Raw genomic sequence first — 24,053 nt, forward strand, 5'->3', positions numbered from 1 at the left:
TTCAAACAATAAAATGAAAAAACAGACAATTCTGTAACAGCTGAGTATGCTGATTAACAGCAGGGAATGGAAAATAGGTCCAACATGTTTCTAACTTGACACAAAGAGCTAAAAAGTTGCCAATTCTAACTAATCCACATTAGCAGAGCACAAATCTTAGTCTTCCTCTTAGTAGTAAATCAAAACGGTGGCTTCTAATCCACTCCTGCCTGCTTGTTCATCTGATGCAGCTGAGGTTTGTGCTTTCTGACCTACAAGTCTAGAATTCATTGACTGCAGATGGCATAGCTGAGGCTGCTGTGGCAGGCTTGGACCTACTGCCAGCTTTGGAAGCTCAGAATGAGTTTCCCCAAAGCAAAAAGATCTGTGATAATAAATTTACATGGTAAAGATGAGCAGATCCTTTAGGGCTCCGAGACTGCAAAGAACACAAAGATGAAGAGGCTTTGATTCCGGCTTCTGTCAAGGAGAAGCAAAACATAAGAAACAAAACTAACAGGAATCAGGGACAAGGGAAAGACAGAGAATAGCCATCTGCTGATGTTGAACTAGAGTAATCTTTGCATATCAGGGTGGTAAGACAGGCTGTCCTGCTGCACAAACACCCTATGACACTGTTCCTATAACTTTACCTGCCTTCTCTGCAGCAAAAAATGAAAACAGACAAAATACACACACACACACAAAAAAAAAACAAAACAAAAAAACAAACCAAAAAAAACCAAACCAAAACAAAACAGAAAAACACCCACCACCTAGAAATTTCGTCTAACCTCCCTTCCAGTTAACTTCAAATCACAGTAAAAGACCAGATATTACAGAAAATAAAAAAAGATCTAAAAGTAAAATGCATTACAACTCTATCACAGTAATGGAGAAAAACATGGGAAAATTAAGAGAAGTATTAGAAATGTATTTGCTGCCCAATGAGATGTTTACCTGAAATCAAACGATTAATGCTTCATCAAATAAATTATCAAACCATGTACTAAGCTGCAGCATGTTGTAGACAGCTGCCATACTGTCCATTCAGCTCTTTCAAAGTTACTACTGTGCATTTGAATATTGATTTCTAACAAGGAGTAAAGCTCCAAAAATAGGAACTTAAGTTGATGTTACATGGCCACTTTAAATCTGTTCTCTCTAAGCAATCAGTCCAGCTGTACTTCCACCTGATTACTACTTTTACCATCTCCATAGTATTAGCAAAATATAGCTGGATGTAAATCCTAATGAGAGCCCAGAGGAAGGAGAAGGAACAAGCAAACAATTTAGAGCACAGGGAAAAGCTGGACTACATTTTTCACAATGGCAAAGGCAGAAGCAGAAGAGGATGCTACCAGCAGAATAGAGCAGGAAAGACAGGTTCTAGTACAGACCCCCACAGAACCTTCTCGTCACTGGCTTCCTGGTAGAATACTGTACTCTACCCACTAACCATGACCATCTAGGCCCAACCACACAAACACCGTTCTACCTATCCAGCTGTCCATTGGATCACAGCATAACACACTAACTTGGCTACAGGAATATTCTGAGAGAGAGTTTCAAAAGCTTAGTTGCAGTTAAGGTGTCATTCATTGCTCATCCCTTGTCACAGATCCAGACACTTATCACATATTTAGCCTCAGCAAAGCCATGCTTACTTTTCGTCATCTTCTTCTTAATACGTTCAAAAATTATGTGAAATTTGCAGTCGGTGTGAAGAACACTAGTTTTAATTATTAAAAACAGCCTTAAAGCATTTACTGATAATTCATGAAATATATAACATTTTCTTAAATTTGATTACAAAAAGGCAACTGAGTGGTCACAGAAGTAGAAGACATGCATCTGTGAGCAGTCTGAGTGGTGACAGTGAGGTGACCCACAGCTGGGAGCACTTCAGCAATCTCAATACACATTTGCAGAACTATATTCTAAATCATTATTTAGAAAATATTGTTGTTTTCTCCTCGAGCAACTCTGCAGTTGCATCTGGGGTAGACTATATACCCTCAGCAGAGTTGCAGATGACACAAAACTGGGAGGAGCAGCTGATAGGCCAGAGGAGCTATGCTGCCATTCGGAGAGACCTGGGCAGGCGGACAGGAACCTCACAAAGCTCAAAAAGGGAAGCGCAAAGTCCTGTCCCTGGGCAGGAACAACTCCAGGCACCAGTGTACACTGGGGCTGCACTGCTGGAAAGCAGCTTGGCAGGAAAGGCAGACAGATGCCCTGATGGACCCCACATTGACCATGAGCCAGAAATGTGCCCCTGCAGCAAAGAAGGCAAATGGTATCCTGAGCTGCACTAGGACTGTTGCAGCCAGATGAGGGAGGTGATGCTGCCCCTCTACTCACCATTGGTATATACGGCCATACCGGGAGTGCTGTCTGGTTCTGCACTCCTCAGTAAGAGACACATGAACATATTGGAGAGTCCAACAAAGGGCCACAAAGATGAGTAAGAGTCTGGGATAAAGGGACCTCATCAATGTATATACATACCCAAAAGGGAGGGTGCAAACCAGACAGAGCAAGGCTCTTCTAAGTGGTGCCCAGTGACTGCACTGCATAGTTTGTTATTATGCTGATGTTGCATAGCACACTGGTTAAGCCTCACCACTTTGAAATCCTCATCAGGATGAATCTTTTCCCCAGTTTAAAATGTATGCATGGCAGGAACAGTTCATAAAGAACTAATGTGACCACAGCAGGGATGCACATATGGAACATCTTGCAGAGAAATGTTAACACAACCATAAAACTTACTGACTCGACACACCAGGATTTTAATATTCCAGTATGTATCATTTTACACTATAAATGCCAAAAATAATTCTGAAATTATTCCTGCATATTTCTGCATAGCACCAAAAATATAATGCTGTAGCATGAAAATGGTGGTGCAGAGATAATGAAAAATGAAAACAAGCACAGGAATAATGCAAAGTAACATGAAAAATTTAAAAAATTACAGTCAAAACCAAAAGGGCTGGCTACAGGACCAGGTAGAGCATCCGAAGAAGCAATGAAGAGACAATAATAAAAGAGTTATGGCCTTTAGATCCAAAACAACACTGTCAGGGTATGGTTGAGATGATCAACAGAGAGATTTATAAGTTTCCTGCAAAGCCAAGACCCAAGAACAGATTTCCAATGTGTTAGGTACCATAAAAATACAGAGCAGCAGCTTGCAATTTAAATAGCTGAGACTGTAAAAAGAGAAAAGAGATATAACACACAGCAGGGTGCATCTCAATATAGCTTGGGATGCTTCAGTTTTAATAGAACAGTGGTAAAGCAGATTAAAAGGATTGATATTCTATCAAGCAGTGACTAACCCTCTAATGCCTTTCAGTAAACCTAGTCTTGTAAAACAATACTGCTACAAACCCTCTCGTAATACCTTTGTAACACCATTTTATGTACCCTAAAACAGTTAATTGCTAAAAAAGCAGCAGCTGCTAACAATGGTCATAGAATGTAGGGACAATGGAGCAAAGTTATGTTTTGTGCAGATGGATACTCCTGCTTAACCTAAAAATAAACTAAGGAACACAAATTAGAGTATTCGTAAATTAATTTGCCTCTTCAGTTTTTTCATACTCATGTTCAGAACTAACACTTATTTTAGGTCTTAGAAGTTATAAGTCTATTAGTAAGCTAAAATTTAGGATTATTTAGCCCTTTGGCCTTTCAGAAATTATGTGCATAGTGCTTATTAAAAGTCACAGGTTGTGAAAATTTCATCTCTCACTCAAATTCCTGGAATAATCAGGCTGTAATAGTATATATATATACTATAACAATTCTTTATTAAAAATAAAATAAAATCCAAGCTTTTAAGTCTGAGTGTTTGTTGAGGTTCCTCCAAGCAAATCTTTTAAGGAAAAACTGCAGTCTTCTACAACCAAAAAGGGAGGGAAAACACCCACTTTCCATAAGATCATAGAATCATAGAATCATAGAATCAGCCGGATTGGACAGGACCTCTAAGATCATTATTTTCTGACAAATGCCACTATTACAATCTTCCAGCATGTTCCATCGAAGTCTTCCATAGCCAAGATAAAACTAATAAAAAGATTAAATTACACTCAAATAAGAACCTCTTCCAATGCTCAAAGACATTAAAAAGGTCAATCACATGCCTTTTAGTTCTACATTATTCAATCAAATTCATTCTCCAATTATCCATTTCCATTAATTTTAACAGCCTTTGTGCAAAAGTGACATGCTTCTTAGAGCTATAGTAAGACAATGACATTTGCTGGGTTAGCACAGGACAATAAAGCATTAATATACATAAAAACTGTCACAAAATACATGCATTTGTCACTGATGTCAATAGAAATCTCTTCCAACACCAAATCAAGCCTCAGATTTGAGACAGATATTTCTCGGCACACAAGAGCTACATTTCATTGCTACATTGAACTCTTAAACACACATTAGCCCAAAAATCACTAATTATAGCAGTTTTAAAATGTACACAAAAGAAAGTCTATCTGTAGACCAAGAAATACACTTTATTTTTAAATAGCCTCTCCTGATGAGCTGAAAAACTGTGAAAGTAAGCTGCAAAAAAACCAGCCTGCTTCCATTAACTGATATAGATTTTTTTTACTGTATTGATCACCATAGCATCAAAATGAGTCAGCAGTGTGAGCAATAAGAGTTTATAAATATTCCTTATCTATTTAGTGTATGCTCCTAAAAGAATTAACTATCTGGCTTCTTCTGTTCAACATGATACACAGACATTTGCATTTCTCACTTAGATTAGCAGCTTAAAAGATATGCTGAACCCTTTACATGCTTATCAACAAGACAGCAGTCATCTTCATCCATGACAGAATAAATACGCAATTCATTCACTGCAGAGTTCTGAATATTGCTGAATAATAGTCTTTGTTCCCTCATTTCTGCTTATTTCATACTGTTAACATATCTGAGACAGTGTTTACTCTAAACACTTTGAAATGTGATAGTCCTAGACTATGTGTCACATGAATATTTTTCTCCCAAATCACTAAGGCAGTTATGTTTGACAGCAGATAGGATGCAGACAGAAAATCATGAAGTTGGCATAAGAACCATACAAGGTACAAATGAGCCCTTCTTGTCTGAAGCTTTGATTTCCTAATGTAATGCTTTTGAATAACACTCATTCCAAGTCAGGAATTAATTCTACATCACTGTAATCATTAAAATGCCTGTAGAGATCTCCTCAGTTACATCCTCTACATATGCAGGGAACAGAGAGGAAAGATGTTAAATACAGATCCATGGAAATACCAAGGAGCTTTGTACATCTCAGAGCATGGCAATGGAAGAAGCATAACCAAACTTGTCAATGGAGCAAAACTATATTTGACCAGAGTGTCACTTCATTTTTGGACAGCAATAACTAGCAGAGCTGTAGATCTGTTATAGATCTCTAAAAAATCTGGTTTGCCAGTGGAAAGGCCAGAGGGAAGACCAATTACCCAGCACCGTAGGTAGCAAACAAAATGTGGTTGTTTACTAGTTCTCTCCATTTTCCTACTCTGAGCAACATTTGCTTACAGAAAACCACCCCATCTTACAAAAGCTCTACAGCTTACTGCTCCATAAATTCTGTGTTCTCTGATACTCTTTGCAAAAAACTATTCAGGAGCAGGTTTATCACAGTTTCTAGATTTCTCAGGTAAAATTTTATTGAGTGGAATGTATTCATTTTAGAGAGAGACTGTTGCTTAGCTTTTGTTGTCACTTATTTTCCTCAAAGGGGAATTGGTTAAACACATACTAAATGGTTGGTACGCAGAATTCAGAAAATTGGAAAATGGGACTAAGGGGTTGTATTGTCATGCCTTGAAGAAAATTAGACAAAATATCTAAGGCTTTAAAACTTACTGGAAGCCCAAACAAATCAATGTATTTACATTAGACAACACCAGAAAAAGGAGAGATTAATACAAGTTTTATAGATGGTAAGACCATGCCACAAAGAAATTGAGTAATTTGACAAATATCTTGAGTAGCATGTGACAGAAGGAACTGTAAAGCACTGACTAATGCAAATCACAATCTCTTCCTTTATACTTTCACATTTCTAATTATGTTTACTTATAAAAGCATTGGGCCTCTAAATTATGTAATTTTAGATTGCTCAAAGTCTCCTAGTTATTTAAAGATGATAATTTCTGTATTATCAGTAAATATTTTATTTCTTTAGAAGTTTGTCAATGTATACAGCTCAATATTTTGAGAACACATGGAGAAAGCTTAAAACTTCATCACATCAGCAATTTCCTCAGTACTTTGCTGAATCCAGCTGCACAATCATGTTGGTTCTGACATTACTTTAGATGATAATGAAATTAATACTAAATTAATAAAGAATACAGGAGGGAGGGAGAATATGAGTCTTCTGCTTCACAGCGACCTTTATAATGATCTTTTCCCAATACTGAAAAAAGAAGGTATTTTATTATAGACTACTACAGGTCAGAAAACTAGTTAACACTAAGTTGCTTTAGGCAAAAAAGGTTACAATCTTATTAAATATTTAACAACTATTGAAGTCACTGAGAAAAAAAAATATATATCTAAATTTATCTTTTGTACTGGGCAAATTCCACTGTGCTACTAAGTCATTTCTGAAATAAGCAAAGGTCCATATATTAGCTTTTAAATTACTCCAAGTAATTGCGCCTAGAAAACCTCTACATTTTGCAACATTTCACCAGTGCAAGTAAGTGTAATTAGGTCTAACAACCAATATCTTTCACAGGCTTAACTTCAAAATAGATATATCAATCATGATGGTACTTAAAAACCTAAATGACATAGATGATCCTTTAAATCCAGATGCATACATACCCAGTAACATATGCATTAACTACTCCAAATACATTTTGATTGTCCAGTAGAAAAGACAATTTACAAATGACTATGTAGACTGATTCACAGAATCACAGAATCTGCTGAGTTGGAAGGGACCCACAAGGATCAAGTCCAACTCCTTTGAAAGATTTATTTTCTTTCCCAGGAAAATAAAACTACATTAAAATAAACTGCTGACATAGTTTTTAAGATTTAAAAATCACATTTTCCTCTAGTCAATCCACTATTTAAAACACCATTAAGCTCTTAGCCAAAAAAAAACGACAGCATCAAGAGATTTCTTTAACATGAACAAAAAAACATAGCTGGTAATCAGAAATTAATTGTTTCCACAGGCTTTTTAAAGCGCAACATTTGTTGCCATCATACTGCAAATACTTCAACACAAACAAGTGGAAAACAAAAAGTCACATTACTGTGCTTAATAATCCAAATTTACTTTTTTCTTCTCAACGCTAACTCCATTTTCCCTGTAAGGAGAAGCAGACAGAAAACACACACATTCTAAATTTAATAAAGAAACTGAAATTTCTAAAAGAAAGCTTTCAAAACTTTGAAAAAATAATAAATCAACTTTTGCCTTTAGTGCTAAAATAGTGTACCAGTTTAATGTCAAATGATCAATAGATGCCATATACTCTTTAAATACAAAATAGATTCCCCTTTTGCAATAGAGCCTTCTAAGCCCTTCCTTCTTAAGAAATTTGTAGCCTTCCATCGTAGCACTGTTTTGAGCATCTAAGTCTAGGTAGCGTGTCAGTAAAAGCACCAGAAGTGCCAAATATGATAATGTAGTAGAGATTAATACTTAGTGGTAAGGTTTGACCACTCAAAAGAGTGGTTTTACAGTTTTGTCATATGCAGAACAAACTAAATTCATGAAACTGGCAATATGGGGTTTTTTAGCTGGATGGAGAAATCAAAATGCACACCTACAACACAAGCGTTATACCGTAACCAAGTGATTTTAAATTACCACTTACTGTTTTTCTCACCTGGAAAGTTTGATTAGCATTCTCTGTAAACAATTGCAAGTCTTAAGCTACAAGACACAAACCAAAGTACAGTTCCAACTTACAGCACACTGCACTGCTGATCCAAGTAATGCGACTACCGTTTAAACAGAATATTGCTCAGGCAAGTGGATAAATATTTCACACATGTATCAAATGGGAAAAAAGAAAGAATTGCTTGATCTTAAAATCATATCATGGTAAGCATTTCTAATACTGTCAGCTTCTTCAAAAAATTTAGGTTGAATGAACAATTCCCCTCACACCACATTATTTTAAAAAATGCTTAAGATTATTCTAATGTTTAGCATGGTTGTTTTAGATTGCTTCAGATTAAGACCTTTCCATACTTTATTAATTTAATTTCTGGCTGCTTTTCTTATACATCATTTTTCATATTCTATCGTCAACGAGAAAAAAAAACAGTTTGAACTAATTCCCCCTAAAGACTTTTTATAATTTTATAAATAAAAATCTTACCTATTTTTAAATAAAATAAACTGGCAAAACAACTATATATCAATATGGTAAAGTTCTTAACGTGTGTCAGAGGCAATAAAAATTGCATAACAAGAAGATATAATACATATAACAAGAAAATAGCTGTTTTCTATCATAATGAGTCAAGAAAGTAATTAGACATTCAGGATTTTATGCATTAATTCAGCTCACTAGATTTGCAGGGGGAATCAGTCAAACAGGCTAAAAAATTTCAAGAGATTTGGGGGATTTTAGGAATAGTCCATAATAGATTGCCAGAAAAAGTTACTATAGAATATACTGAGTTTATTTAGAAGAAACCCTTCAACTGTAGTGAGCATTGTTGCATGGTAGACCAAAAATTAAAGCAGCCTGTAAGTATGGACTCTTGAGCACAAAACAAAGACAAGAGGGATGGTAAATGGTTTATCTAGTCCCACATTAGTAGCATCAGAGAAGACAAGAGCATAACGAAAACTAAGTCTAATCAATATATCTATCAGGTCAGCGTTTAAGATGTCATCCTACCAGGTATAGTTCTAAGACCTTTGGAAAACACCTTAATGAAAAAAAAATCTTACCATGAAAAAATCTAACAATGTTTCCACTTGGAAATCTCTGCAGTCAATATAGTCTGTGCTTGTATTACAAGCATTTCAGATTGCCTTCACGGAAAGCTCACTGTGAATAGAAAAATACTTACAAGAAGCCAAATTAATTATTAATTATTAATATATTTATTAATAGCATTCTGCTATTAATAAATATATATGCTGTTAGACAATAATTCACTAAAAAGCAGGTTAAATATTGGCATCTCAAATTTCAACATTATCTTTAAAATCATTGCAGAAATACTTAAAACTACATTCCCATGAGGTAAAGGTTAATAAAGCACAAATAATAAGAATCTACAGCATCCAAATTCTAAAAAAAAAAGTAAGCAAAAACAAACAAACAAACAAAACAGTTTAAAAGAGCAGCTGGCTCAACTAAATGATAATAGCAGGGTAAATAGCTACAGGGCAATACTGTAGGGAAGCAATAATTATCTCTATGGAATAATGATTCATATATGATTACCATCACGGAGCTTCATCTCAACTACCATTAGCATTCAACTATAGACTATGTACCACTACTCATTTACTTGCACAAGTGCCTTTAAATTTGAAGCTTGTAATATGGAATGTGAGCAAAAAGGAAATGAAGAATTCATGGATGGTATCATCGGCACTATACTCAATGTTAACAGAAACTATACACAAATACCTTTTCTCTATTCAAGGTTTTCTATAATCAGATTCTTTCTCAAGTATCACTTATGAATATATATGTAAAAAGACTGAGAACTACTTTTATATTGGGAGGGAGAAAGGAGAAAACAGAACTGTATATACACAAACACCTCAGCACTGAAGTACTTTCCTGAAACAAGATGCATAGGAACAAAAACAAGGGTTTCATTCAAAGTTTTCTTGCAATATAGATGAGCAAAGATATGAATAATTGGTTTCTAAAATGGTTATGTATATATTCTCATAACTTTAAAATGACTGCCTGCAAGCATGGCTCCAGTGTTCTGCTTCTGGAAGCCAACGAACAGTCCACAGCACACTCTAGCAACCTGAAACTACAAGACCAAAAGACACAAGTTTCTTATGGAAACAGTGACAAACTGTCATCATGTAAGCAGTACAACTTTAATCATATTTTATAGGTACAAGATCCGTTCAGTAAGAAATCCAAGGAGCAACATGTAAAATGGCAAAAGTTCAAGAACAGATAGCCAAGAAACATAAATCTGATCCCAGGATACCTGTGCTACAACTATACAGTTTGATGCCTGGTGAGTGCATTTAATGCATAAAAAAACCACATCAGGCCTGCTGATCTTGATTTTCCTTTATTCACAGTCCAAATAGATGAAGTAAACTTAAAGGAATGGGAACAACAAGCTGGTAGACCAATAGGTCTGCTAGGACATGCTGGCTCTTAAGTATAGGACACCAATGATCTACTATTGAAAATTATTCAATTGCTGATGATGTCTGACTAAAATGCCACTTGTGCATTAAGGAGAATGCTCTAATACATGCTGTAAAAATGGCTCCCATCAAAAAGCCTTGATGGAAAACAGACTCAGAGTTTGCCCCTGATCTGCTCCCCAGTGCTGTTCCCTCTGTGGAACTCTGCTTTCTCTTTTGCTCAGATTTGCTCTTTCCAATGAGCAGCAGATGGTTTTGCAGCTTGACAAGAATTTGTGCTGACCTCAATGTGGAGGTCTGCAGAACCCTGCCTAAAGAAGAGCAAAGCAACACCAAGTCCCTAGAACCACATACACCCCTTCCCCTGTCCATAAGAGTGTCCTAAAGAAGCAACTTCAGAATTATTATCCTTAACAATGTCAATCCATAAACTACACTCCTGCAAAGGCACCGCTATTTCTCCACAAAATTCCAAGCTATCCAGGCTCAGAGTAATCCACAAGCCCTTAATGTTGCAGTTCAGATTACAGTGCTTTTATTACTAAGTTATGAAGGAATAATTTTCCACATTTCTTTGCACTACAGTAGCAACAGTTCAGAGGAGGTTAAGATGACTAATCAGGTAATAAAACCAAATTTTTATCATTATGTGTGGCAAATACTTGTCTTTTAAATAATACAAAAGCATAGAAATGTGCATTTGCAAATTTTCAACTGCAAAAGTAAAAATGGCAGATGGATACTAATCAGTTTAAAGTTTAAATAACACGCTTGGCTCGATTCAGGGTGAAAAAAAAACAGTAACTTGCAGAATCCCTTTAGAATACTTAATCCTGAGCTAGATTTCCCACTTCCAGTAACACAAGCATATTTTTCAATATAAAAACCACAACTACAGAATTTTACCCCGAATGTGACCAGTGAAGCACTGGGAAGTGTGCCACTGGCTTTTTAATCAATACCACACCACCCAACAGTTCATACACAGAAAAATCCACACAGCCTAATCTATTTAAAGCTTCCAAGCTAATCTGTTAAGTGTACAGAAGAGAATAAAACCTTGTCTGAAAACTTTATTTCTGAAAGGGAGAAAAAGTATCTTTAAACAGTTTCGGAGGTTACAAAGAAAAAATTTTTATAGATATTATCTATACATCTCATGTTTCATTTTCTTGAGCAGCACCCTTCATGGTAGCTTAGTCTTTCAATAATAACACAGCTAATCAATTATGTAGTGTGAAAATGTCTGGATTAGGAACTGACATCTTTCCTGCACTAAATGCAGATGTCTGCATGCACAAGCAACAGCTGGCAGTCAGCACTGTATAGTCAAGGCAGAGGTTTCATTATCAGCAGGGTATGTTGAGAAACACATTAATTTCATGTGTTCCTGTTTACAGGTGAAGGTATAACTGAGAGAAATCTCTCTTGATCCCAGTCCACTCATACATGAATAAAACACACAGATGTAGGATGTTGGTGTTAGAATAAGCACAAGGAATGCATTCTCTCCCTCAGGAAAAAAAAAATCAACTCCATGGACAGCTAACTCCTCTCTCTTTGAATCATAACCACTGCATCACTCCAGCCCTAGGGAAAAAAGGAAGAGCTTTAGTCAAAATCAGTGAAGACTGTCAAAATAAACGAGACCTACCAAATTTTTCACTGGCCCATGAAATGACATCATGCTCTGAAAATGCATATATAGACAAGAGGCTCAGTAATCTAAGAACTGTTGCATTTCCTAATGAATCACCAAAGGCAGCACATACTCAACAAGCTTGTGTCACTTTCTGACACAAAACACAACTTTTTATGTTGATCTATACAACTACATATTTAGAGTTGATGCTTTCAATCCTCTAGGGGTAAAGCACAAGAAATTGCATCATGTCTCATTCAGAAGCAATACACCAGAGCTCTGAGCATATACAACCTGTAGAATATACTCCATTTTTCTTGCAAGAGACTTTAGAAAGATTACAGATCAGCATGTGTTTTAATGTATAAAAATATACATAAAACACACACAGATTCTTTCTTTTTATCCAAGCAAAGAGATTTCAGATATGTTTTTTAAACAGGTCAACCACTCATGTCAACAGTAGATATCATCTATGAGCTATACAATGAGGGTACAATTTATCTCACCTAACTTTACATTACACTCAGTCAGGGCTTCCTTTTTTTTTATTTTTTTAAGATCAAACTTGTAAACCATGACATTTCCAGAGGCCAATTTATCTCATCCAAAACCAGACTGCTGAAGCAGCTGGGAAGAATGACCCTCAGGAGATATCCATTCTCTAGAACAGCTCTATGAGCTACTGTAAGTAGCTCAAACTTCATTACTCATCCTTAGACATTTGAAGATTGACAAAAGAAAAATCTAGCCCCTGTTTGCACATTCACCAATCTCAGGAATTGTGCAAAAAAGAAAGTTACAATTATTCCTGGGATCCATTCAAAGCCCATAGTAGTCTGCTCCAGGAAGGTGCAACCTCATCTCCTTATGCAGAAGACAAATGCTAAGCCATTTCAAAACTGAACATAATCTCAAAATCTTAAAAATGCAAATAAAATATCAGTAAAGTTAGGCAGCAATTTTATCTATGTTCACTATATTTATTCTTTATGTTTATCTATGTTTCACTCAGAGCTATATATTCATAAACATGCTCATAGGAGCAATGCAAAGTCAAAGCAGATGCTTAACTTGATGAGAAGAGGCCTCTGGTGGCAGTTGTGAAGTACAGTTCATAGTTCTAGGAAATATGGATTTTATAGAAAAAGCTACAGAAAGCAGATTAAGCAGTTAGGTTTGCCATGAAAATTCTGACATATGACTCCTCACCTCCAAAGCACTAACAATTTCAACCTACCCTTCTGCACGTCTACAGCAGTTGTCAAATTAGTCTTAAAGCTGCATATATTTCCAGCTAAGTAAGACTAAAATAACAGCCTTTACTGATCATAAAGGACAACCCCTCCCAGCAGTAAAACAGAGGGACGTGTTTTTATAGCCAAACCCAAAGTCCTGCTCTCCAACACCACACAGACTCCCATCAGCCAAGGACCATGCATCCCAGCACCAGCAGAAGAGCAATAAGGTTGCAGTGTAACACATGCACCATCCTTTTCCTCTGCATCCAACACAACAAAGAGACACTGGACGTATTTCAAATACAGACATACAACAAGGTAAAACAAAAACGTTTATGGAGACTGACGCAAGTAATAGCCTGAGGCAAAGGGCAGCCTGTAACAGGTTATATTTGCCTATACGTTGGACTGGAGTAAAAGCAATTCCATTTTCATTTAAGAGCCCGCAAAGAGAACATAAGCAGACCAACAGACAGCTGAGGACTTCCTCTGGCACAGCCAACTTTTCAGCTGCTCTCTTGGTCCCTGACACTGGCATCTCAGGAAGGGAATAACAAGTCCCATCACACAAACTTGTAAGCCACTTGTAAGCCACTGTCAACTGCAACAGCTGACACAAGCAATTCCTCTTGGGATGAGGCAACAACAAGCACCTAGAACTGTAGTTTCCAACCTTCTGTTTACATTGGCAATTACCTTAAAAGCTGTCCAGAATGCAAATTAAGTTAAAAAGTTTTCAGTGTTGCATAATGTAACCAACTAATGCACAAATGCAAACCACTAATTATTTTCAGCTGAGCAAAACAGACAAGATCTACAGAAGAAGAGAATTTAACATTTCTCCCATCAGACTGACCAGTCTGCAGCCAAACTAACATAAGAGCAATGCTAAAAACATTTACTATTTGGTATTTATTATAATAAACAGCTGAACTGCCTAGCCAATGTGCACTGTACTTTTCTTGAAACAACCCTCTTAATGGTAAACAGATTTAAAGCCACAGGTCCATCTGTTCCATCTTTTAAAGGGATAGAGCACCTCTCCCATGAGGATAGACTAAGAGAATTGGGATTGTTCAAGTCTGAGAAAGAGAAGGTTTTGGGTGACCAAATTGTGGCCTTCCAGTACCTACAGGGAGTGTACAAGAAAGATGGAGAGAGACTTTTTACAAGGGCATGTACTCATAGGACAAGGGGGAATGGCTTCACGCTGAAAGAGAGTAGATTTAGATTAGATAACAGAAAAAATCTTTACTGTGAGAGCGGTGAATCACTGGAAGAGGTTGCACAGAGATGTTGTGGATGCCCCATCCCTGGAAGTGTTCAAAGCCATGCTGGATGGGGCTCTGAGCAACCTGGTCTAGCGAAAGGTGTCCCTGTCCATGGCAGAGGGGTTGAAACTACATATCTTTAAAGCCCATTCTGACCCAAACCACTCTATGACTCTGTGATCTTTTTACTTACGCTACAGCTACCTTAAAAGATGTCTAGAATGGAACAGGAGCTGAAAATCTTCATGAAGCATCTATTTTTAAAGAACATATTTGCAAAATATTGTACAGCTAAAGCTCTGTACTTCCTATGCACAGCTCCATTTCTTCCTGACAGCATTTCAGTGCAGTTTTAACCAAACAAAACAGACTTAACTGCTAATTCAAAGAGATGCTTTGTTTTCAAAGAATGACAACTCAAATCTTTAAAGAAGGAAAAAAATTTAGCTAAAAAAATTGAATTATTTTACTTTTCCAGAAGAGGTTGTAAAGGATTTATTACAGCCAAAGTTTCTCTTCATATTGATGACTAAATCAACACATCTCATTTTTTACAGCTAGAAAGTACATCCAGGTAACGTGAAACACACTTCAAACAAACAAGGAAAACACTTCAACTGAGAAGAGCAAATTTATATGAAGCAACTCATAGCTATACATGCAAGTACACAACTTGTTACACATCCACAACCGGGCAGCAGGACACTGTCGATCGCAGATTTCCAACATGGATCTTTCCTCCCATAATCTGCTCCTCCCAGTCCCTCAGGTAATTATAACTGTGGAGAAATACAAGGTTTGCCTCAGAGTAGCAGATCAATGGCTCATCTTTCCCTTTTTTACACTTAATATCTTTATGCTTTACCCGACCAAAAGCAAGGCCCTTACTGAGCAACCACAGAATAACAAAACACTTGTCTACACAATTAAGGCATTCCAAGTACATAGAGAGAGTCAGATAAGGAGGTGTGTGTGACCTGCCCCATTTAAATATCTCTACAATCTGAGTTAGCTGTAGATATGATACCATTATGCCTTAAATTAGAAACTGCAGGCAGAGAAAGTACTTGATGGAATCACACACCTTTTTCAATCCCATGGCTCTTCTCATCCCTATGGTTATCTTAACTCAGTACACTACAGTTACTAGGCCTGAGTTAACAAAGCTGCAGACATCTGTCAGTTTTCTGAGTGATTTGTTCAGCAGCACAAAATGAGCTAGTGTACAGAGACTGAATAAGGACTCAACAAGTTGATAGCCAGGGTCCTGCAGGAAGCTCACAGCTCTAGCGTGCTAATCACACACCTTGTCCAAGTTTACACCAAGGGAGCCATTACTGCAAACTGAGGCATAAACCTTTGGCTATGCTTTAATTGTTAATGCTGTAAATAATGCAGAAAGAAAAGCACCTGCAGAACCTTTCAGAGCATTACAGTCCAAAAGCATGTTCATCAGCATTGGTACTGCTGGATGGCACTCAGGTAGTAGTTCTTCTCTCATTTCTCAAGTAGCTTGACAAAACATGGTTTCATGGAAGAGACATAAGACTAATTTTCATGACTAACAATACTAACATTTAATTTGCAGAATCTAAGTTTATTAATGTATTTGTAATGTTAAAAGTACCTCACCAAACAGTTAGGTGAAAAATGAAGGAAAAAGATTACAGAAACTGAAAATAATGTCCAAATTGCTAAATCAGGACAATGCGAAAAAAGATAATCATTGGGAGAGGAAAAATCAAGTTTTCCCCAATAAAGTTCTGTTCTAATGGCCTCAAATTTCTTTGGTGGGTTTTAGTGTGGGTTAGTTTTTTTTTAATTTTGACAAATGACACTTTTAAAAGTGTGCCTTTGGATTCTTACCTACATTTACAAAAACCTTTGGAAAATACTTTCCCTTCCATTTAATTCAAGGTCTTTCCTCCCAAAAGCTCTTAGCTACTGAAGAGAAAACAGTATGCAGGAGGGAAGAAAGAGGTAAGTAGACCAAGGTATGTGTAAGTACAATAACCATTTCCCGTGGTTTCGCAGTATATGGGAATTCAAATTCCAGTTTCAGCTGCCCAGTGTTTTTAAAGTCTTTGCAAAATCAAAGAATTCCACAAGAAGTCAAGGACTTCACAGTACTCATGAATTTCAAACTAGATAGTCTGAGAATGCTGCCTTTTCTCCCAAACCCAAGTATTCACATATCTTAAATCAGAACATTTATTTCTAGAAATACAGACAAACAAAACCAAGGCACATTATTGCACATCTAAAACTAGATAAAGGTCTTAGACTAAAACAGCAGGAAAAAAAGATAAAGATTTCTCCTGATCTTTTCAGACCTAAAGACGGCAAAGATAACACAGAGAGTCAGAAATCGTGGAAAAGAAGTTTTCAAGTAGAAGTCTGATTAAATCCAGCCCTCTGTTTCAATGCAAAGAACATGAATTCTGACAATATTTTGAATCCTGAAACAATGTTTGGTCCATGTAATGTGCATTTATGCTGCATATATGATACAGAACAATATACATAATACAAAGCAAAAAAATGTAGGTCTTTAAAAAAAGCTTAGGCTTGTTGTGGTTTTAAATTAACGTGCACCATTTCCTTACCTTGCAAATGGTCTCTGTATCCCAGGGTAAGATGGTCCTCAGATCAATAACTTCACAGGACACACCAAGTTTTTCTTGAGCCATTGCTGCCACCTCTTTGATCACATGTACCTGAAAAAGCAATGTATTATCACCAAATAAACATGTAAATTCTGTTTAAGTTGTTCTAAATTATGCATATTCAAGCAGTGATTATATCATCTGCATGTTGAGCAGAGACCTTTCTCTTCAGTAAAAACCATTTATTACTCAGTTCATTCTTATTTACTACTTACATTATTCCTAGTATTTTAGCATCACTTCAAAAACTAACTTCACCAAAGAATCACTGAGAACAAAACTCTTGCTTTCTAGAAAAGTATCTTTCAGTGAAGAGTATCAGGCCTCACTGTTTTATATTTGTAGTTAGTTTGAATAAGTTTTAGAAGTTTTTTATTAGGACTGTAACTAAGCTAAGACCCAAATACTTCAGAGTAATGCATTTTGATGCAGCAGTCACAAGCAATCCTGCAGGAAGCATTACCTACATTCAAAAATTCTACACTGCACTATATTTGATCTCTGCCACAAAGCCGAGAGACAGTTCCAGTAGTCCCAGTAACTACACTTATCACAACACTGAAACAGATAACTGACTGATCATTTCCAAAGCATTATCTTACAAACGGCTAGGAGAGAAAGTAAACACCACATAAAGTTACCTGTAAATATCCAGTCCTGACCCCCACAATCACAGGCTATGGGCATTAGTATGATAATATAACAATTTACTGGTCTTCCAGCAAACAGTTTAATACCACCATAACAAACATTGCATTATCTGATTACTGTAATTAACACTTTACTAAAACAAAAAAGTATTCCCCTCTAGCGAGAGGCTATTACTGAACCGGAATACAGATTATTCACCCTCCACCAGTCAAGGAATCTATTCAGTAGCATATGTAACTGCGTCACAGTAGATGTCAAACAATCCACATCTATTACCATCCTTTTCATAAGGTATAAGAGTGGAAATGAAGGCAATACTACATACCTTCAAAATTGTATCTTGACATTATGTTATAAAACACTTAAATAAAAAGTGTTTCAAGCACTGGCTTCCCTAAAACAAATATTCGCAAGCAAATGCTCCAACATGGAAAATAACAACTGTTACGACAACAACTCAGATAATCCTCCACAAATATCTCAGCACGAAGTATTTACTTATGAGATATGAAGATAAAAAAATTTCTAGATATGATGCTGCCAATAAACTCTGGGTCTCTCTTTATTGTTCGAACGTTTCATAATACAGGTTTTGGACTGTGGCAGATGACCTCGATCAAGCAATTTCTAGACATAGTAAGGGGTTGGAGGCCAAACACCATCCCCAACAAGCAATTTGGATAAGGTCATCTTGATCTCAAGATCAAGGCAACAGAATTTAACAACATCGACATGGTCAGGCCATATCAGTTGCCTGAGGGTCAGAGAGCATTAATAAATTCTACACGGGGTAAAAAATATACGCAGAAACAAGATGATTAAGGATTTAAACACACAACTACATCATGCAAATATGAACAGCTAAACGCCAAAGAACTGTTTTAAAAGGTATATCAATAGAAGTATTGTAATAATAGAAAGGAAATATAGCTTGCAGTATTTTTGTTTAAACTTCTAATACGTCTGTAGCTGTAAGAAGAATGTTTGAGAATGTTCAATATGGTACATGGGATGGATATTTTTGCCATTTCTCTGATGCAAAAGGGAAAACACTTACCTAGCTCACAGAGGATAAGGATTAGCTAAAGACAATAAAAGACTGAGCATAACTGGAGAGGAACTAAAAGCCTTTGCTGTCCTTCATTAGCATCACCCAGGAAAGCTTGCATAAGGGGAGTATGTGCAATCACTCTGCCTACTGACTGTAAGTGTAGGATTGGTAGCACAATTAGCAATCAAAGTTTAGGTACACAACCCACAAACATTCTCTGCACAAACTCACTGAACATATTTGACCTGCATAACCCTGGCACATCCAGAACATGCTGGATTTACTGCATATGTGTGAAACATCTGTCCCCATGCTGTATTACACAGCCACACCCATGGTTTGGTCAGCTCCTAAATCTGTATTAGGGCTGCACATCTGCCCTATTACTATTCACATCAAAAGAAATGCCTGTCTTAACTTTTTCCAAGAACCAAAGTACAGAGATTTCTTGAAGGGTGTTACTCCAAGTCCTCTCTGCACTACTGCCTATGGCATAAATCAAGGATATTATTAAATCTCCATAGCCAGCTTCCAAACCACTATTTCATCAATATCCAATTGAGAGAAATGATACAAGTAAAGATATTTAAGAAGTCCACAATTTAATACTAGTGCAAAGTATCAGAAGTTAATAGGAATAACCACAGATATAAAGAAGATCAAGTAGTCTGAGGACAAGGAAACTACCACAGAAAAGCACGGAAGATTACAAATTTCAAACAAAAGCCAAACAAAAAACAAACAACAAAGAAACCGACAATAAGAAGGTACAACCCTAGAGATCAATTCAATATTCTTGTGATGAAAGTTTAACGCTCTCGCCTCTAAAAGCTTCTCAAATACAATCAGGCCAAGAAAACAGCAAATTCTAGAAATTCCAAACTATACTGAAGTTTCTCTTTTCTATATTTCTGGAAAATAAAAGTGTATTTTCTTACCAGATTTTTCAATATTTGCACATCTTAATTTGGCAATGTTTGTATGTGTCCAATCATGTTCCTGAACAGCTTTGAAATGTAACTGTTAGAATCAAAACTATAGCAATCCCTATTTGTATTACATGTTCAGTGAATTTTTAACTCTGTGTAAAGGGAACCCCAGACTGCACTTTTTTAAATCTTGCAGTAAAAATCTATACTTTTCCTTCGGCATACTATTTTGAACTTTCCCACCACCTTCCTCAGAGTCACATCTCACTGCCCCATTCTTAAATCTGTCACTTTCATAATCATAGACAAATCATTAACCTCCTGCACAGGCTCTCTCCCACATTTCCAGAGTCATCTTCAAGCAAACTAATAACTTGCACAATAAAAAGCAAGTTTCATATAACTACAAACACTGATAAACATTTATTCAAGCATAAAGTGATGGAAGATGCATGCAGTTTATTGTCTGGCAGGTGAGCTTGAATTCAAACATCACCTGACCCATGGCCTAGGCTTTGCTGGGTGACAAATAGGTTGTAAGAGCGTTACCAACCTGTGTGCCCCAAGCAACCATTGTCACATCACTGCCCGTCTGGAGCACCTCAGCTTGAGACAGTGGAATGTTGTAGGGCTCCACAGGAACTTGTTCCACTGAATAAATTTTTTAAAAAAGAGGAAAATAAGCATTAGATTCCTCTAGTGTTCAATATTACCCCATAAAAACATACACTAAAAATTTTCTTCAGTGTTACTGCCATCTAAAAAAATAGATCAAAATAACATTAAGTATTAGCATTCATTTCAAAGGTTTAGTTGTAATTCAAATTATTTTAAATTACACTGTTAACAATACATTCACTGTAGAGTTTAACTCATGTTATATACCACAATAAGATGCATATATACACATACAAAAGACAGTAATAAGTCCTGGTGTATAACAAGTCAAAATATCAGCATCAGATTTGGAGATGACACTGTTACTTTTGATAAAAAAATGTCAAATAACCAGTGCAGTAAATTCTAATAATCATCAAGACAGTCTTGAAATTATACTTCAATACTCAGACAAGAAGGAACAAAGGAACAGCTGTGCCAGCACCCTCCTGATATCTGCCAAGAACAATGCTCCACATTTTTAAGTTTAAATTTAGGGAAAAATTTTCAGAACCTACACATAAAGGGTCAGCAAAAACTTCTCATTATAGCAATTTTAAATTAGTCAAAACATTTTTACTTTAAAAAAAGGTTATCTATTCACCAAAAATAGATCAAAATTAGAGAGAGTAGGCAAAAATTAGGCATCTTGTCTTCTCTATGAAATAGGAATTTTATTTTTTTTTAATTACAGCAGATGATTTTTTTTTTCCTTGTCAGTAACGATATATAAATATCACATATTTCAGAGAAGCACAGAAGGGCTGAGGTACGAAGTGACCTCTGGAGGTCACCTAGGCCAAGCCCTCTGCTCAGAGCAACGGCACCGGTCATTCAGGGCCACGTCCAGTTAGGTTTTGAGTATTTCCATGGTCAGAGACTCCACATCTTCTCTGGGCAGCCTGTTCCTGTATTTGATCACCCTCACAGTAAAAATGTTTTTGTCTATGCTTACGTTAGAGATATCTCACTTTACCTGAACAGGCACAGAAGGGACATACATGTTAACTAAATCAATCTTTCTAAAAATATAACAGGAAATTCTTTTTCAGCATAATTCAACAACATATGTTCATTTAATCAAAGAAAAATAATTTTAAAATGTATTTTAAACACAAGGTGTTTTTCAATATAGCAAAAAACCAGATCTATTTGCAAACAATTTTAATGTACTAAAATATCAGTGTCTTTCTGCATTAATTTCTTTGAATAACAAGTGGCTAAATGAATATAGGGCTGGGAAAGAAAGAGAAGAAAGGCACATCTAGCCCTTGCTCACTGCATTTTACTGGTTGTCAGTAAAGCAAACCAGGTTTCTATGGATTTCGCACATGGTAAAACCCCAGGCAAAAGAAAGAGGTTCTGAAAGATAACAAAACCCATGACTGTACTAATTGGCTTTGCATAACTGTCTTTGTCATGAGATGGTCATCTACATGAAACCTGGAGAACAAGAAACTTAAAAATATGCGATGGGACCCCTGAATGAAAACCCAGGCAACTGACATGAAGGAAAAGGTTTTGAAGTCAGTGGGATGCACAAGAGGAAGAACTGGAAGGTGTACATGATACAAAAAAGAGCTTTTTCTCTGTGTAATGGTTCTATCCACTCAGGAAAATTAAAGATAACATAAAATTACACAAATTAACGAGTTTCTTATGATAGCTAAACCGTTCTGCAACATGTCCATTAGATGAGCTCATCTATAATTCCTGACAATTTTAAATGTAAAATTCAGCTTAGTCAAAAATTTATAGGGAGGTCCAGATTTGGTAGGATTTTCTTTATATGCCTTTGCAAAAACTCCTCTCCCCACTAATAATGATGAAAAGGAGCATATGAAACTATTCTATGAATATTCTTTCATAATAACTATCTAAACCAGGATGACAATGTTTACATACAAAGCAGCCCAATCACCTATTACTGAAGAAATAAAGTATTTTGAGTCATGTTTCAAATAGAGCAACTAATAAAAAGTTGTAATTATCAGCAAAAAAGGGCCATCGCATTAATTTTAAGAGGCTCCAACATCTGTTGGTTTTTCTAAAGGAGCAGTCTGAACAGCAAAAGAAAACACATTTTCTCATCTTACCTGTCTTGTCTCTATAACAACCAGTGATGCAAGTCGTATTTATTTCTACGCCACCAATGTCATATATAGTACAATTAAATGAAACTGAAAAGGTCAAAAAACATTAGAGTAGGTTCTCCACAAGATGTCTAAACCTGATAATGTCAAGGTGACTCATCTTCTCCTTTGATTCACAACCATTATGTGCTCTTGACACTGCACAGGCTGTTAACTACTTTTCATAAATCAAAGCCTCCTTTTCCTTTTTAATTCAGATATTTTCTTAGTATCTCTGACATTTACGGGGACGTCACTACAGCACTTTCAATAACATCATTATGTCGTAAGTTAAATAGCAACAGAATTCTCTCTATATATGTGTACTTGCATACTTAACTCTCTATTTTTACCCAGAAAGGCTTACGTTTCTTTTCTCCTTTCTAATATTATTGAAGGACAACTAACATACACAAAACTTCTGAAGAACACTTGTATGGTGATGTGGAAGAAGATAGCATCTGTTCCTTTAAGGGTGTCTGGACAAGGAACTTTTTAATGCAAAAGGGTATAGAGGAAGAGGAAGAAGCCATAAGGAAGAACACACAGGGACACAAACCTAACCACCAAAGGATGAGGGTGGCAGTTAGGAGAGCCAAACCTGCTCAGTCCCACTTACTGATAAGGGTATGAGGAATATGGGAGTGTTTCTTTCAGTAAAACTATCTTATGAGGACCTTGCCAAACAGGATGATAAAGAAAAAGAAGAAGCTCTAAACAAAATATAAAGACACAAACTTGAAAATAAACACAGCAAAGACAAGAAACAAATTTGGTCAGGAACACTCAGTGAAGGACTATCGAGAAACAATGGGCATACCAGGAACTTGCAACTGATAAGCATGCAAACCTGAGGGTCCAGGGAATTGGAGCAAGTGTGGAACTAGACCAGCTGATGAGGGCATAAGAAGGTGAATGGGGTGGACAAGGAGCAAAATGGGGAAGAAACAGAAAGGGTTATAGAAGGGGTCAATTGCACATAAACAGGGCTGGTCAGCACATTTGTCTGACTGAGCCCTGTGCCTCATCACGGTGGTCAGTCCCAGCTTCTTTGGAAATCCTGTCCAGTGCAAGGACAGTGTGCTGCAAGGACTAAGTAGCAGCTGCTGGTGAGACAAATATGAGAAGACAAGACACTGGGCCAGCAAGTGGAAACAAACCAGGGTGCAGAAACCCTGAGCCTGTGGTGTGACCAACAGGAGCAAGTAGGGGCCCTGGCCACCAGCTGCTGGGAATAACATGTGGCCCAAACACGAGTTACCAGGTCCTGTGGGAACCACAAAGGGTTGCTAGACTGGCTAAGATCCTTCACTCAAGAGTTTTGAAAGCTAAAGAGCCATCTGGGGGACACTCATTGTCATTCCCACTCCACATATGTACAACCAAGTTGGGGTGACACTGCCATAAGTGTCCAGGGAAGTCAACAAAGAGTAACAATGAGCACTCCAAAGAGCCC

The 24,053-nt window shown here is 36.7% G+C and overlaps 1 protein-coding gene across 6 annotated transcripts in view; it reads right to left on the reverse strand.

Annotated features, from left to right (window-relative positions):
• Nucleotides 1–24,053, reverse strand: part of BCKDHB (branched chain keto acid dehydrogenase E1 subunit beta) — a 142,394-nt gene that overhangs the window by 88,592 nt on the left and 29,749 nt on the right. For 5 of the 6 annotated variants that reach the window (XM_029962689.1, XM_029962691.1, XM_029962687.1 and 2 more), the window contains exons 6-7: nucleotides 20,362–20,459; nucleotides 17,118–17,228 (exon numbers count right to left, since the gene is read on the reverse strand). In XM_029962689.1, the coding sequence (XP_029818549.1) occupies nucleotides 17,118–17,228; nucleotides 20,362–20,459 (209 nt within the window). Of the gene's footprint in view, nucleotides 1–15,191; nucleotides 15,291–17,117; nucleotides 17,229–20,361; nucleotides 20,460–24,053 lie in introns of those variants that run through there. The other variant, XM_029962692.1, reaches the window with a different exon arrangement.

This window comes from Manacus vitellinus, unplaced genomic scaffold (assembly GCF_001715985.3).
Source record: "Manacus vitellinus isolate BGI_N305 unplaced genomic scaffold, ASM171598v3 scaffold_4_pilon, whole genome shotgun sequence".
Taxonomy (NCBI): Eukaryota; Metazoa; Chordata; class Aves; order Passeriformes; family Pipridae; genus Manacus; species Manacus vitellinus.